The sequence below is a fragment of the Cebidichthys violaceus genome, unplaced genomic scaffold (assembly GCF_023349555.1).
Source record: "Cebidichthys violaceus isolate CVI_PGR_0920_01 unplaced genomic scaffold, fCebVio1.0.p SCAF_13, whole genome shotgun sequence".
Lineage (NCBI taxonomy): Eukaryota > Metazoa > Chordata > Actinopteri > Perciformes > Stichaeidae > Cebidichthys > Cebidichthys violaceus.
In genome coordinates this window covers 7,668,457-7,686,506 of record NW_027176296.1, presented here as the reverse complement: position 1 = coordinate 7,686,506, position 18,050 = coordinate 7,668,457, and the positions used below count along the sequence as shown (strand labels likewise).

The window sequence follows — 18,050 nt, the reverse complement described above, 5'->3', positions numbered from 1 at the left end:
AATACTAATAATAATAATAATAATAATAATACTTTAATTTTATATAGCGCTTTTCTAAGTACCCAAAGACATTTTACATAGGGCAGAGACAAACAGAACAAACAAAACAAAACAAACAAAACAGTTGAAAAAAATTAACCTTAGAATTCCAAGGTGACATTGTAAGGGTAACATGTTAGATAATCACAAATTGTAGAAGCCAGCATAGCCAGCATTTTACATGCAGTTTAACATGGTACAGTGACCCAGAAGTCCTCAGAATTTAGGGATTTACTTGGTCAATGGCCAATTTGAAGGCAATGTAGGTCTGTCTGTCTGGATCTGGCACTGCCTTGTAACGTCACTTGCATTTGTCCCGCCCACAAAGGTTCTAATTGGTTCGGTTTTTTCTCCAAACACAAAACAGCCATTCACAAGCGCAACCACATTTCTTTTTGAGTCACTGATGAATTTGGTGATGTGGGCAGTGATTCAGAGGTCTGAAACCAGGCCTCTGAAAAAACTATCTAATAAGGTAGTTATTTTTTTATTTAACCAGGAAAGTCCCATTGAGATTAAACATCTCTTTTTCAAGGGAGACCTGGCCAAGACAGGCAGCAACATCAGAAACACATAGTTACAGACAGAAAATACAGAACAAGACAAGTTAAAAGAAACTAAAAGTTAAGAGACAATGACAAATCCAAGTTAATTTAAAAAACATTTACATTTTTGAGAATCTGCCTGTATTTCTTTCATTTTAAATTTAAAAGCAGTAAGTGATATCAGTTATGAAATCAACATGAACAATCTGAGAATTGAATAAGCCATGTCTATTATGCACTATGAAAATATTAAAAGGCATGAAACACATCACTTGTCACCCATGAGTTATCACAAGTTTCCATCCCTTGAATCCCAATCCTGGCCAAGATAACCACATACAGACATGTTAACAAGCACAGAGGCAAGCACGCGCACACACACACACAACCATCAGTCATCATACTCCTCCACCCATCAGTAACAGTTAACTTTCTGCTCGACTGGTTCGGTACAGGGAGATTGGAGAGAGAGATGGAGGGTGCTGAAGCGAGTCATGCAGTGTGAGAGAACAAGGAGGAGGAGGAGGAGGTAGCCTGGTTTCAGACCTCTGAATCACTGCCCACATCACCGAATTCATCAGTGACTCAAAAAGAAATGTGGTTGCGCTTGTGAATGGCTGTTTTGTGTTTGGAGAAACAACCGAACCAATTAGAACCTTTGTGGACGGGACAAATGCAAGTGACGTTACAAGGCAGTGCCAGATCCAGACAGACAGACCTACATTGCCTTCAAATTGGCCATTGACCAAGTAAATCCCTAAATTCTGAGGACTTCTGGGTCACTGTACCATGTTAAACTGCATGTAAAATGCTGGCTTCTACAATTTGTGATTATCTAACATGTTACCCTTACAATGTCACCTTGGAATCATAAGGTTAATTTTTTTTAACTTTTTTTTTGTTGCATCCTTTTTGGGATTTTTTATTTATAAAACAAAAAAATAAATATATCCAAAGTCAAACTCTAACTTGGTTCTATAAGGTTCTACTTGTGAGACAAGAGGACCAGTCAGGTTCTGCTTTTTTGTCATGTTGCTGTGCACAGCTCACTGACAGCGGCAAAAGTCTGTTCCTGTCACAACCCACCAATGTTCTACTGACTTTAGTTAAAGTTACTGTGAGGAACTTTGAACCGGTTAGGAAACAGATGTAATTTAACACTGATGCCTCTATATGACCTAAATAAGCAAACAACACCATCAGCAAGAAGATTGGCTTTTTCCATCTAGTTATTCGGAGTTCTTGTCTCTAAAGGGACTCTGGTGCTCGGAAATACTATCTTTTGTCCACAAAGACAACCAAAATCAAAACAGAATTAAAGTTCCTCGTAGAAGCTTTAATTTCCTGTCTCTTGAAAACAGTAACACATTAGCTGGTATCTACATCAAACAGGCTCAGTATTTGTAAATTAAACACAGCAGCTCCTTTGTTTCTGTTATATCACCAAAAACGAAACGAACGAAAACAATTACGAGTCAATACGCAACACAGTGGCCACCATTCCCAGAACAGAAAGAGATGAGGGTATTATGAGTATTTTTACAAAGAAAAAGGCTACATGTATAACATGATGTCATAACATATTTCAATTTTATGAGTGATGTCTTAGCCATTTCCAATGTAATGAAATTATCTCTCTTTTTTCTTCATATCCATCTCTTCCTCAAGTGAGCATTTGGCAAAAAGACACTGGCTGCAGCCGAAACAATAATTACGTCAAGCCTTCCCTGTTGTCCATATAAAGATGATTTAGGGGAGCGTCACAGAGGCGAATAGAGAAAGAAACAAATCAATAGCAGCCGGAGTGCTGGACAGAATAATGTGGTAAGATGGATATTTAGGTTGACATTTAAGCTAAAGTAAATAACCCTCTGTGTAGAGCGACCTCTGTTTATATTTTTGCCGGGGCTGACTCCTCTGTGGTAAATGAGATCTGTTTATCGGTTTCCCTCTAAACAACATGTGCATTTCCTTCCTCCTTCACCTCTTATCTGTCCCTCTAGCCTTTCCTAGTATCTCTCACATCTGACGGACGTCAACACACAGGAGAACATAATCTAATTGAGCACTCGTTTCCATTGTAACTGTAGATAGAAACGACTGCCTTAAATGCTTTACATTTCACAGATAGGCGTAGGCGTGATTGTTTTTAGTTAATTGTTAGGTAATGTTTAGCAGTTACATGCATATACATGTATTTCATTTTATTATAAAAATCTACATTTCCTGTCTTCTTCCTCATTTTTCCTGCCTCTCCCATCTTCTTATTCCCATGGCAGTTCCTCACTTCCCTCTAATCGCTCCCTCTCCTTAATGTGCTTATTGTGCTAGTGGAAAACAAAGCGGTCATACGCCTTAGCCAGCAATCAAAGATTTAACATCATGTGGTGTTTTGGAGTGCAAAAGAGAAGAATGACAGAGGAGAAAGGCACAGAAAGAAAGGGAGAGGTAGGCCTACAAAATAAACATAGACATACATGGAAAAACACAAGAAAAACAGAGAAGACTGTCATCGAAAGAAAGAAGCAGACAGAAATAGTGAAACTTAGGAAAGACACACACAAAGACAGACAAAGAGAGCATAAAAGAGACAAAAACAGACAACTAAAGAGATAAGTCAACAGCTGAACAGCTCAAACAGAAGAATCATTGTCTAAGTGCCAGTAGGTCAGGAGTTCATCAGCCACTAGACCACAGCAAAGCCAAATAATGCTAGCAAGGATGAAATTTATATAAGAGTTTGGAAAACTTGCTGCTGATTCATGATTGGCAACAGACTTTCATTTAAAACTCCAGGCAGTGCGACATCAAAACAAAGCCCAGGCCTTCAATAGAAAGAAAGGTGGTGCGCAAGTCTGTCTAGCGAGATAAAAGTGCGTGGCTGTCTGCTTGTGTGCGTGTGTCGCACTTGTGAAGTGAGAATATTTTTTAAGGCAGATAATGAATCACATAATACATCTGTGAAATGTCTCTGTATAGCTGTGATTAAACCCTATCTCAAAAGCAGCTCGTAAACTCTTGATTTGAGCCCAGACCAAAAGAAATACAGGTTTGTGACTGTGTCAAAAGAAAAAACAATCCCTCTAAACCAGTGGTTTCCAATCTGGCCAATGGGACCTAAAGGGTAGATTTACAAGATAAATCTAAGGGGCTCATAACAGTGTAGAGTAGACAACAAAGCATGGTTTTGCTACATGCTTTCAAATCTTTGTCTGACTTTTCTTTAGTTGTTGCTTTTTTCTTGTAAAATACTGATTGTTTTATCTCTTGTGGTCAAAATACAAAATGAGTAGCATGTCCATGTCGTCTAAAAAGACAGAAAAAAAGTACGAAATTTCTGCGGGAAGCAGAGCAGGTACTCAGCAGGAAGTGTGTGTTCGATTTTTAGGTTTTATTTTTGCTGCCTGCTGCGGCTAAAAACGATGCTAAGAACGGTGAGAGTGAACTTGAATAGTAAAGTTGTGAGTTAAACAGCTAAAATAATGATCTGAAACTCATTATAAAAGCTCTGTAAAGCAGAGGGCATTACAGATTCAGGCAATGATTCTCTGTAATATTCACATTTAATACACTGTTATTTTGAAAATATTGATAGTGGCTTTAAACACAACAACTATTAAGTACTGTACTAATTACCAATATGAAATGGGATTTTTTTAAAACTCTGCTGCACTCTTAAAATTACAACTTAAACCTAAAGAGCTACATACAAACTGCAATACTATTAGATATAGATTCATCTACCTTTATTACATATTTAAGTTGTTTAAGAGCTGTTCCTTTGTCTCTATTTGTTGGAGAAATTCTAATGATAATCAGTGATAATTAATGCAGAGCTAAATGTTGGAGAATATATAAAAACAGGATTACATAATTAAGTTTTTTGGTCATTTTTCCAATAGTAGAAAAGCCTGGACGACACAAATTAGTCTTTCATCATCCTGTTTTTTAATAATTTTGCTTACGCCTGGCACAGGTGGGGAGACAATTAGGCCAGAAAGAGAGCGTGACCAGTAATACACTGAACGATTCCCAGGACAGGTGATTTTTGTTTTTCTGAAAGGATAATGATATTTTGAGGCAGTGCACAGTGTATTTAATGTCATGGGATAAAGTGGAGTGCTGTGATTAATCTTGTAATCCTTGTTTATTACTTTTACCTTTTATTCACTATAACCAATGTACTGTGAGTCTGATAAAAACAAGCATGAAAAATAAGTTTAAAACACTAGGTACTAGTTGGCACGTGTCGTTATCTCCCAAATGTTATCCTCAATGTCCTGATTGATTTTTCCCTTTGGTCCCTTTCTCGCTGTGTCTGCTTTTTCTCCCCCATTTCCATTTTTAGCTTTTTACCCATCACTCTCAAAGCATTACAGTGAGTGAGCAGATAGACCTCAGCTTCTCGCTCAAGGACGCTTTTTCATGATTCTGGCTTTTAATGGGTTAGACTGGCAGTTAATGGTTATGATGGGTGTTGTCATGACTCTGGATCGAGCCCATATAGTTTGGTCAAACAGGCAAAGGACACTACTGACATCTTTAATGATTTCTAAATGAAGCCATTTGCCTTCTTTTTCCCCCTGCACCTACCCAACCCCCACAAATCTCTCTGTCTGCTCAGAAATAGGCTATACAATGAAAGAGAGAAGCGATAAACAGACATGAGCTCCCGTTCTGTCTGCTGCTGTGGCGGGAGGAGAAGACAGACAGAGAGAGAATAAACATCCATTACATTTACAAATGCAAAATGTGCATCTAAAAACACACATACCGATTTAGCATCACAAAATATGCATTCATACACAGAGGAAAACACACATATTATTTTCGTTCCATCATAGAAACAACACAGCGTGTTTCAACACAACATACAAGAGCTGATTCATATCTAGACTTTTTTCCTTTCCCTCCCGATATTCTTTTTTCCATACAAGCAGTGACAAGCCAAGCTTTTTCATGTTACCACAAATTTGTATACATGTCAAGCTTTAAAGAGATGTGTAGTATGTGTTTATGGGTATATGCTAAATTATTTATTTTTCTTGCAAAAGAGGATTTTAACCTTCACAAACCTCATGAAATAAAGAAAACAAAGTGTCTCTGACTGCTGCTGCCTAATTTGAACAAATGCACTGTAACTGCTGTTTTTATGAGGGACAAATGTCACCTTGAGCCTTTGTAGTGAAATCCCAGCAGCTCTTTTCCTTGCCTCTAATCCATACATTGCATAACATAGAAAGCCCTCCCATCCCTTCTACTATAATGCCTAACTGCTGCAAAATAAAGAGGTAGACTCGGGGAGAGGGTGGGGGATGGGGCGCAAAATGATTTAAATAATATGAGGTTTGTATAAAAAAATACGTGAATATATACAGTATTATCATGATGCTGTAATCCTGTTAAATTGAAGAAGTCAGACTCACAGCTTCTGGGCTTCTTCTAGGAATTGTGCCAAGAGAAATAAAAGCAATGTGAATGACACAACAAAATGTGAAAGGAACCATATTGCAAGTTGTGTGATGTTGCAGTGCATTTGTCATTTTGTGTTGAGCGTGTGTTGTGTTATGTAGACATTGACTTGTTCATTGGGGTTGTGTGAACCATTAAAGGTTAAGGACCACCAGGTTGCATAACGCACATACAGTAACACTCCCTCCACATCAATGCAGCCATCCAAAACGAGGACTGATCCGCACACGCACACACACACACACACACACACACACACACACACACACACACACACACACACATTTCACCCAGGTACAGGGCAGGGATACACTTCATCAAAATGGAGGACAAGGGAGTCTGCTGACTGTGATTTCATCCCATTATGTAATCATCTAACCCAGTGACAAATCACCAGACAGCATAGTTTGGCCTCTCTCAAACTCTTGTCACAAAACAGTTTTATTTTTAGAAGACATCAAGCATCTTTATTTTTTTTAACCATCTACCTCAATTTCTGTACCTGTACTTTCTCACCTTCTGTGACAGATTTTGTCCCTCTGTCACAGAACCCCTCTACCTCTCATCTTACATGTCCATCTCTCAGCTCCCCCCCCCCCAACCACCCACTGTTACTTGCCACCTTTCTTAATCTTACCATATCCCTCAGCAATTCAATCCCATTATGTCTCTTCAGTTTCCTCTTCTCATCCATACCCTTCCCCTCTCCATCTCTTCTCTCCTTACGCTAATCCTCTGTCACATACCTCGATCCCTAATTTCTCTCTCTTTCCTTTATGTCTCAACCCTGTTTTCCCCAGCTTCCCCTCCCCATCACAGGCCTTACCAGGTATGGGCTACAGTGAAGCGTCGCCTCTGTCGGATGCTCTTGTTGACCATCAGCTTGCGGAAAAGGCGTGGGGAGCTTCTTGGCGACAGTTTGGGGGACGTGGCTCCCCTCTTCCCTCCCACCACACCTGGGATTTTGGGCGGCTCCAGCTCCAGGTGCATGTGCTCCTTGAATGTCCGGATGCATGAGTCCATCTCAACGCTCAGCTCGTTGGAAGACATCCCTGCACTCTGGGTCGAGTCTTTCTGTCCTCAAAATTCTACCCTTTTTTGTCTTAATTTAGTCACATCAGCATGTACAGCAGGTTTCTTTTATCCAGAAGTTTATGCTGAGTTGAAATGCTGAAGCAGAAAGATTGAGGCTACCTCACAGACAAACATTCACCCAGGAAAAGGCCAGCTCACACATACCCTTTTGTTGTTTGTGTTGCCTCTGTGCTTTATATCCTCATCTTCGTTCTGCACGGCTTTCCTTTGGCTAATGCACCGTGTTTTCCTGATGGTCTTCTGTTCATCAGAGGTTCCTAGCGGAGCTTTACCCACAGCAGGGTCACATACAGCTCCTTCCAGGACAGACGAATTCCTCTTCTCAACACTCTCCCATTTCCCTCCCTCCTGGTTTTACTGTCTGTAAAGTGCTCTATCACTCTGCTTCCTTTTCTCTGTGTCCCTCTGTCACTGTTTGTGCCCTCAGAATGCACACCTCGGTACAAACTCTTGCTCTCAGTCCATCCAGGCAGCTTGATGTTGGAGGATTTCCCTTATGAATGATTCAGAAGGGCTGAAACAGCTTTCTGCCTCCTCCTGTCTTGCTCTCCCCTCCATCAAGAACTGCTTGACTGACCTTCCCTCTCTGCAAACAACCCCCACGTCTCCCAAAGGCACTCCCGGTGTGGCACAGAGTCACTCCCACTATGCCGAGCCTCAAGTCAGATTTCCCTTCACTCGCACAGTGAGGGCGGCAAGCGGAGCAGAGCACAGCACGCAGGCAAATGCTTCACTTGCTGTTTCATTCAGAATATACACAAGGAGCTCAGAGCAGGCACGCAACGTGTGCAAGCCACACCTCCCCTGGTCAGGATTGGCTGGTGGTGGTTGTGACGACAAACAGGCAGGCACAGTAACAGGTTGTCAGTTTTATTATTTATTTTTTGTTTAGCCGGGATTTGTTGGTGATGTTGCTGATGATGTTGTGACCTTTAGATCGGCAGGCAACTGGTGAGTGCAAGCCAAAAAAAAAAATTGGAATGGAGATAAAACCAAACAGCTTAATGGGCATCAGTGAGGAGAAACATACACACTGCACCAAAGGTCAACTGATTCAGATTAACAGTCTCAAGCCTGCATCTTTGCACGTACATAAAAGTCGACAACCACAATATATTCCACTACAATCTAACATTTTCTCTCTCACACACACACACACACACACACACACACACACACACACACACACACACACACACACACACACACACACACACACACACACACACACACACACACACACACACACTTTTACCCATCCATAATTCTGTCTGAATGGAAGCAAACCAACCATGAGATTGCCACAGTATGTAGGGGGTAAGAAAGAAAGAATTGATAGATACACTCATTCCAGATACACATCCACACACACAAAGGGCTACTCTGAGTGATGAAAAGAAGAGAGTGAGAAAAAGAGGGGCAGTGCCCTAAAGGTAGAGAGACGGAGAAGATGAGGGAGAAAAATCCAAAAGGAACATCAGAACAGGCAGAATGGCAGCGTGACAAGTATTGGAAATTTGAGCACTTGCTTGTCTGCTGTGTGGACTGATTTGTTTTGGTTGTGAGTCACTGATGATTCTGAGCCATCGAAGCATGGACTGCTTTCTCACTAAATGCTTGCCAATAAAACCTTTGAAAATAGTCTTACCAAGCGGGTATATGGAGAAGAAATCACTTGTAGTAATATGATGCGTCATAGGAGCACAGCGGGCCGGAGTGTGCATCAGTCAGTGGTCTAAAATCAGCCAATGATGCATGGCATTCCCTGGCTCTTTTTCCTCCATCGCTCTCCTGTTTTACAGTACAAATAATCAAACCTGCAAATAGGTTAAACTAATACTTGAAAAAACACAACACTGGACACAGGATAAAAAATAATGGACCTGTATTTTTTATTTCCGTTACTTAGACATCCTAGAAGCATTCAATACTGGTAGGTGAACTGGTTGTCATACTAAGCAAAAAAGATTATTTTTGAGAAGCAATGTTCCCCATTACTGGACACATGCACAGTTTCTAAGGGAGAAAAACCTGTGGATTTTTGTTTGTGATGAGAATGATGGGTCTGTGTGCAAAGAAGCAAAGACGTTGTTGTTTGATGACAAAGTGAAAGGTGTGCATTTGGCAAAGGAATGAATTAATGGGACAGTGAGTGGCTGTGTACAAAAGCAGCTGCGCAAAAACATTTACAGGCACCGTGACAGCATCGCTCCGAAAAGAAAAATAGAAATAGCGGAATAAAAAGCGAAACACTCTCCAAAAAGATTGTTGACATGAGTGCTAGTCTGATGCAGGAAACAATCCGCTCATTTAGATCGGATTGCAACAGCTTAGTTGCAAGGTGCTCCAACTATTCCTTCACAGCATTTAGCCAAAGAAATAAAGGCAGCATTTGTGTCGAATGTCGAATCATTTTATGTTCCCAGTAGCATCACTTTGGTTGAAAGTACCCTACATGGATGTGCACACGATTGTTTGGGTAAGATGAGCAGTCAACTGCCATGGAGATAAAGACAATGTGTTTCCTCAAGTCCAGTCAGTGTGCTGCCTTGCTCATCGCTTAAAGTTGGCAGTGCACAAGTCTTTAAAAGGGGTGGGAGTATTCTAAAAAGGCATATTTTTCCTCTCTAAATTGAATTCACTGTGCCACCAGTCTGCCAAAAAGCAAAAGAGTTAAAGGACAAAACCGCAAAACTGAATACCCAGATTCTGAAAATCAGACAGGTTTTCACTGTAAGACGGGCAGCAGGCAGCTTCAACACAGTGAAAGCAGTGCCGAAGGACCTTCCTGTGTTAGCCCGTCATGTTTTTAACAGCAAATGATGATGCATCATCACACTCAAATGTGTGGAAGGCTAAATACAGGGGCCTCCTTTCTTTATCAGGGTTCCTCAGTAAATGAGGGATGAGTTACGTGAACCATCCCAAGCTGTCACATTCAGCAAATGAGACTGAGTGATGGAAGAGAGAAGGGGGAAACGGCAGATACGATTGAAAAGGGGTTGTTCTTATGGCAACAGGTTGCAATTTTATCAGTTGATAATCTGACTAAAAGAATTACCTGACTATGAGTTGGTGGCTCTTTTGAAACCTCTAGACAAGCCTTTCTGGCCAAAACATGAGGGACAGCCTCATTCTCTACGGGGGTTAAGGAAATAAGAGATCTGGCAAACCAAACGAGACAGTACTCCACGGAAGCAATCAGTGAATCCAGAGACTGGAAGCTACAAGAGACAATCAGGGAACACTGAGATGACTTCTGATTGCTGCACAAAATGTAAAGCAATCAACCTAGAAGTTGTTGACATGTTTCAGCCTCAGTGGTGGATGGAATGACATTGCAATCCATAGGAAAAAGCTCTTTATAGTATTGAAAGAGAAAGACTCTTCTCACAGTTTCTCCATCAGCTTGAAAGGTCTTCTTGAAATCAGTGACGATGCGGTAGACTTAATATAAAAAAATAGAAAGAATGGATCAAATACACCTGTATACCAAAAAAAATAAATATTGAAAATATTTTTGCTGGCTCTTGCATATTTTGACATTTCTGCACTGAATAGGTAGATGACAAAAGATGAATGACAAAGCACAAATGAGAAGGATAGAAAACCAATGCCAGCAAACCATTTTCAAAGAGATGAAAGATTGAAAGAGATTGAATTAGAGAGTGACTGGGCCATTTCATTCCACATTAAACTCGTCTTTTTACACCCTTGAGAGCTTGAATGAAAGCGCACAATGCACAGTCACAGCACAGGAAGAACCAACAGCGATATACAATAGGCCCTGCAGCCAACTGTAAAGGAGCTCTGGCAGCTCTGAGCTAGTGTGTTGTGTTCTTTGATCAAGGACCTCAATATTGGTATCTGTCCAAATAGAGACTGAATGCTGCATTCTTTAGGCATCTGTGCAACCCCTGAAAATGTCCTCTGTTCTCTCATCTCTCATGTTAAGATATTTCACCAAAGTGTTTTGCAGACTGACCGTCAGACGTTTCACGCCATTTTCATGGCTAAAAATGCTTGTTTTGCCTTTGCCAACATTTGGAGTTTTAGTTTTTTTTAATTTGAAGATGTCTCATTGGGTTCTGGGATACTGGGAGGAACATTTGTCTCACATTTTACTGATCTATTTAAATGATTAATCTGATTAAATATTTGATAAATCATTATTAGCATCCCTAAGGTTATTTTGTTTTGTTGTATTGTGCTTTTTTGCTGATAGGCCTTGGTGACTGGTTTTACCTACATAAAGATCCATGTAAGGTTCTCGTTCCTCCACATGCTGATTTGAAGCAATATAGTTGTAAGAGGAAGCAGATGATATAATTGATCAATCAATATCCTGCCAATTTTTTGTCTTATCTCCCTACATTGTTCAATGAGTATAGGGTTAAATATTGTATAAGCATCCCTGCCCCTCCAAGCCCCACCTGTCACTTTCTATAAAGTCATAACATGGAAGAAAGATGCCTCAGCCGGCCCCATGTTGCCTTAGTCTTTGGTCTTCCACAGTGAAGCCCTGAGTAGGGCGACAAGAACATTCTTAAGACCTGTATGTGGGGATCTAGCATGTCTCAGTGTGTTTATCAGGGCTGAAACGATTCTTCCAGTTAATTTATTTCCTAGTAATTTGAATTGCTGGTTTGTATGCAAATAACCACTGTAGATGACAATAACAAGGTAAAAAGATAACATTTAAAATATTTGATTTGGTTTACACTGATGTCTGGACGGTTGAAATAATTTTTAAGTACGGTGATGAAAAAAGTTAGTCTAGAGCTTTGCCTTAGTTTTTATAACATTATTGTATGCAATTTAAGAAATACAGGTGTTGATTTTTCGTAAAAAGAAATCAATTAATCTTAATTTCTTTTGTAGATTTAGTATTGCTCCTTAACAAAGCATAAGTATTTTTCATCCAATTACTCGACTAATTGGTAAAATACTTGATACTAAATTAATCAATAGCTGCAGCCCTATATTGTTTATCATGAGCATGAGGGTCTGATGGGGGTGATCGGGATAGTGTGTGTGTGTGTGTGTGTGTGTGTGTGTGTAGGTGGGGGTGGGGGTGTGTGTGTGTTGGGTTTAGGTCTTGAGATGAAAGCCCTAAATGTAGCATAACCATCTTTTGCCTACCACTACTTTCACACTCCGTCTCTCCCAAATAAGAGAAAAGACATACTGCGTGTGGCCCAGATTAACAGACCTATACTCCTTCTTTACAAAGGCTCATGGAAAAACAGAGAGAGACTCGAACACAAAGAGAAAGCAGATAATAAACATTGAAGTGCCATACACAGGTGAAAAGAGGCTGTGAATTATTTATCCATAGAAATTATATCCACACAATCGATGCAAATATAAACAAAAGGACAAAAGCTTCTAGAAATGGAAAAACAAACAGTGAAAATCTGAGTAAAGAGACCGCAGAGAACAATAGCAAAGAGGTTACAAGTGGTTTGTGGAGAAATCTAAAACCACTGGGGAAAAAGCCGAAAAAAAGTGCTTCATGATTTGAGGGTGACTTTGTCAATATTTCTTCTTTGTACAATCCTAGCGAATAGAAAAAGAGTGATGTTTGCGGCAAATGTCCCCCTGGGATGTTTGAGTATATTGTAGCATGACGACAGTTATCCTATTAACATCCCTGTCAACTCACAGCCTAACAGACTAAACTACTCGGAGGTTTAATTCACACTCACTCACACGAGGGGATTGCCATGCAACACAAACTGACAAGAGTAGCCGAGGTAAATACAGATAAAAACAGATTATTTTCCTCTCAACCAAAACTATTCCAAAGCTGATGAAACTGTGGAGGACATGACATCTCGTTCCAAGGATTTCGCATAAACCTGGATCATATTTGACCATCCAATGCTCCACTAGCTAAGCTTTATAAGCATGCAAAACGATGTAAAAATATTAGATGCATATTGACTGTTGGTGTTCCATTGAAGATGAGCCGAGCAGCATTTTTCATACACATAGATTGGGAGTTGTATTGCACCCAGAGGCCCATCTATTGAACAAAAGTATACTTTTTCTGTTGACTTATGTCAAATATTAAGGTAATCTGCTGATATTCAAAGTTGAAGCCCAGAGGGGCTCAATACTTTTGATACCCATGGTATGGTTAGAATTGAATAACTGGAATTTGACATTAAGACAAATATAATCTTTGTGCGTAATTTGTCTGCCTTGGTCCCTGTGCGTGCTAAAATGAAAATTGTAAGATCCAATTTATGCTCACTGGCTGTGTGGGAAGCAGTCTGGAACACCAGCAGAGAGGGAAGTGCTCAACAACACAGCACACAAAGAAAGTACAAAGAGTGCAGACGAGCCAAAATCTGACCCGCGTCGTCCCGACCCAGGGCGAGAAACACATCCAAATATAGTTTCAAATCAAGTTTGGAGAGGGATCATCGTGAGAAATTATATCATTATACATCACAGACAGCACTGGTTTGGACTTTACATAGATAAATGTTTAAAAGCACAAGCATTCTGGGAAGACATATGCACAAACTTAGTATTTTGTTATAAAGATTATAAACTATAAAAACAGGCTGGACACTGGAGAGCCTCACTATTGCGCTTGTCAAAGTTCAATCAAATTTTAACTGTGTGCGAAGTGAAGGAGTCGGGAAAATTTGCAACTGGAGGTGAATGTGTCCCGCTCTGTTCCACATAGAAATGAATGGGAGGCATTCATGTGGTCTGAAGGTACCATAAGGTTTTTGCTTGCTCCCATCCATAAATCATGAGACATTGGACCACCATGGAGTGCCTTCAGCCAATCATCACCCGTAGGTCTGTGTATGTGCTCTATTTGCAGCCGTTCAGCCGATGGAGCGTGATAAATCTTGCACAAGTGAGGACCATTAAATGACACCAGTGCAAAGTTAAGCAAAACTTGACAGTGTCAATTTAATCATTTCATCAGCGTACTATTGTGAAGGCGTCATTATCATGGTAAGACCGTTTACTTTGTTTGTCTTATCTAACAAACACACCAAATACTACTAACTATTTTTTTCCTCTCGCTGGCCATTGGCAGCAGTCAAAAGACATGAGGTAATTGCCGTATCTCAACCCTATTATGATTACAGAACTAACAGACATGTTTGTTTGTATTCATTGTGATTACCTTTCTTTGCCTGATTAAGACAATCTAGATGAAGTGTTCATGGCAGCTGCTAACATCAGGTTAATCTCTGATTACTAGTGTGCATGTACTGTAACTGTATTCACTGGCTTTCACTTAGCTGTGTTTGAACTATCAATGTATCTGTCCTGTATATGCACACATATTAACACAAAAAAAACACAGTATGTTCAGTAGGTGCTGTCATTTACAGTTTCCTTCTGCACTACACTGGCTTTTCTCAGGCAGTGGCACAAGCACGAACAACCACACACAATCCATGAGGCACTCTGAAACAATTGTGTACATCAGCAGGAAAAATAATTGAATCCCAAAATAACTTCTTGCTCCCAGTCCGTCCTTCCAAAAAACATTGATGAAAGCACTTAAATAAGAACAAGAAACAGATGGGATTGAGAGGAAACAAGGAGTTTGTGCTGATGACGGGCACTTCAATGGTTTGACAGACATATATATATATAGACACACATATAGCACACACACACACACACACACGTCTACCAGCTTTAGGCTTCACCAGAGAATAATCAGACTTGAGAACCTTCAGGAAGGTTCTGCTGACCCTGGCGTTACACTGTAGCAGCAGTGATGCCTGAAGGAGACATAGTGTGATAGCTTCTTAAAAGAGAGGAAGGCCGGGAGGGAAAGGCATACGGGGGGGGGGGGGACATGTCTGCCTCTACCACCAGGGTTACTGATGACTGATACACACTTCACCTGCTATAAAGTCTACGGTTGCCCAAGCAGACTGTAGAACCACCAATAAACTCGCTGTTAAAATAAATAAATGGGTGTTGTTGTCAGGCTCTATACAAATTTAAAAACAGATGGGTAACAAATTACCACCACAAGGGTCGAAGGTCAAAGCATCTTATTCACATAATTGTCACACTCATCAGCGTGGAAGCATCTGCATTTATGTTTCTCCATTCATTTATTTAGCTTTTTCCTTTAATCTGTCACCAGTCTGTATGTGTGAATATGGATGAGTGAGAGAGTGTGTGTGTGTGTGTGTGTGTGTGTGTGTGTGTGTGTGTGTGTGTGTGTGTGTGTGTAAGCCCACCCAGTCAACCATGCCCACACTGCACTCTTCTGGTAGAAATAGAAATGTCAGAAAAAGTATGGCAGCCTAGCTTTGACTCCAACACAAAAAGACTACTAGTGACCTTGAGCAGTGTTTTCCAACCTGGGTCACAACTCACAAGATGGGACCGATGAAAAAAAGAGTTACTGAAACAACACAAAATAAAAAATATAGTTTATTTTCTGGGTTTTTGTGAAATATTTGGGTTTTTCCTGACTTTTATCTTTAAAAACTATCTAAAAGAAACAATCTGAGATGGGAAAATCAGTCTTCGATTATTTTGCTTGTAAAAATATACAATCGGTCACAGTGGATCACAAGGAGGCCTTACTTTGCTAAAAAGGCTAAGAGCAAAAAAAAGACAGTATGATTAGCACTAACCTTTCCAGCAACCCTTTTTCATGTAACTAAAAGGAATCAAACACATGCAACTCCATTTAAAGTGTGTTTCTTACTAGCTCAATCTATATTCACTCACTAACACACACACACATACACACAATACTGGAGCTCTGAGCCAATTAGTTCATTAAAAACATATCTGAATTTGACACAACTGGATACCTGGCTGCCCGCCATGAACTGGCCACTTGCTGTTTTTGTTATTTGAAACTGCACGCTGTACCTGTTGCTGTCTGTGTGTGTGTGTGTGTGTGTGTGTGTGTGTGTGTGTGTGTGTGTGTGTGTGTGTGTGTGTGTGTGTGTGTGTGTGTGTGTGTGTCTGAAGGCATAGTGCATACATAATGAAACAAGGCAGTGTCATCTTCAACAGGCTGAATACAACATGACAGATCAGCCACTGATGAAGACAGGGATTATAACAAGACTTTTGAAGCCCAGTCTTTGCTCAGTATGACTGGGGGAAACCCGTGGTTTCCTATTTAATAACTTTGGCTCAGATGACCAAATTCTATTTATTTAACCTTTGACCTGTGTGATATATCACATCACTGCAGAAAACTCTGGTACAAAAACTCAACTTCAACCATCAGTGAGTGCTATATCTACCTGATGTACCCAAGACACCCAATATCCACATCAGCCAAAGCATATCCCTATCCAGTTACACAGAAGCTAACCACATAGGGATGCCCACCCCCTCTACTGATAGTATAGAATAGCATATGTACTCTGTAACGATCTAACGTGTCAGCAGTGCAACCTGTGCACTTTAATTAGAATACGCAAACAGCTCTGATCTCCACAGCATCAACTTCTCAGGAACCAAGAAAAGCAGTTTAGATTGATTACTCCAGGTGTTTCACATTGTGTCATAAACAACAAGCTTGCAATGCTTCCATTGTGCAAGTTTGTGTTCTGCTGTTTCTTTTACTTTCCACTCACCATTCAGGATCAACTGGCGTGATATCTATCCTAGGAGGGGCTCCAAAGGGCAAGGACGTTGGCCTGGACATGATTTCTTCATCAGGCGTCCGCGACCTCTCCCCCTGCCGCCATGACAGCGGTGGCAGCTGCAGGTTGCCCGAGAAACGGCGTCTGCCATGGCGCAGGTCAACCCCCAGTGTGCAGGACGGAGATGTGAAAGACTCACTGAGGCAGCAATCTGGAGGCTCTTTGCAGTCCTGAGAAGAGAAAGAAATGAAGGAGGAAGTGCACAAAATTAAATAACACAGTATTAAAATTAATTTAGAGTCAAAGAGAAGTGGAAAATGAGAGTATAGAGATAATAGGAGATTAAAGGAACAGTGCAAAACTCAACTTATCAAATCAGTTTTCTACTTAATTCAAAGTGAATCCTGTGTTTAATTACACAGACACAACTTCTTTCTCCTGCTCATCAACTGTTTGCCCACTAAGGGGCGCCACAGGCCTGTTTCCGGCTTCAGATGGCATTGCATACAGTATGTAAAGCACTACACCTCTCCCTCTGGTGACCTTTTACAAAAAAATTGTAAGCCTCTTCTTACTTTTCCCAACTTCTTTTCTCGGATGAACTCGAATAGAAATGTCAGAAAAATGTCAAGCAAACCTTTGACGGACTATCTCTTCGCATACATATCTCTTCTCCAAAGAGTCCACTCTTTCATTCTGCCTCTTTTACTGGCTTAATTTAACTTGTTAGCGTGTGCTGTCTGTAGCAAACTGATTGCAAGGCATTCAAAAAACATCTTTATTTCTCTGCTGCACAGTCAAATGTACATGCAAGTCAGAAGGGAATGGCAAATATTTATTTCTGTTGTCTCATCAGATAGCGTTTATAGTTCTGAAAACCAGGGCTGTTTTTACTGAGCATCTCAGAGACAGAAATCATTCTCAGTTTGACAAGGACTAAAAATACCTCCTTTATACCCTCTTCCCTTAGTTTTTATCCGCAATTACTCTCATTACAATCAATGCATTTCCCCTTCTGTCCATGGTTATTCAAAAATCAGTGAACCAATCTGCTAAATTAATTATTTTCGGCTACCCTAAAACCACTCATAAACTGCCATGAAATTTAGGAAGGGCTTGTTAGTTATTTCGGGAAGCTCAGATTTGAGGAAGAAGCTAAAATAGCAGCAGCTAAAAAAAGACACTTGGCAGCACAACATCATATGCTCAGCAGCAAACGGCAGCATTCACCTGCACCTGTAACAGAAAGTACGCCAGAATCATATTAGATTCAGGCTACAATTATCAG

General features: G+C 40.4%; 1 protein-coding gene across 2 annotated transcripts in view; it reads right to left on the bottom strand.

The window, feature by feature from the left end:
• Positions 1-18,050, bottom strand: part of pde4ba (phosphodiesterase 4B, cAMP-specific a) — a 165,667-nt gene that overhangs the window by 115,321 nt on the left and 32,296 nt on the right. Inside the window, exon 3 of one of the 2 annotated variants that reach the window (XM_068707607.1) lies at positions 16,754-16,992. In XM_068707607.1, coding sequence (XP_068563708.1) covers positions 16,754-16,992 — 239 coding nt within the window. Of the gene's footprint in view, positions 1-6,882; positions 7,872-16,753; positions 16,993-18,050 lie in introns of those variants that run through there. The other variant, XM_068707608.1, reaches the window with a different exon arrangement.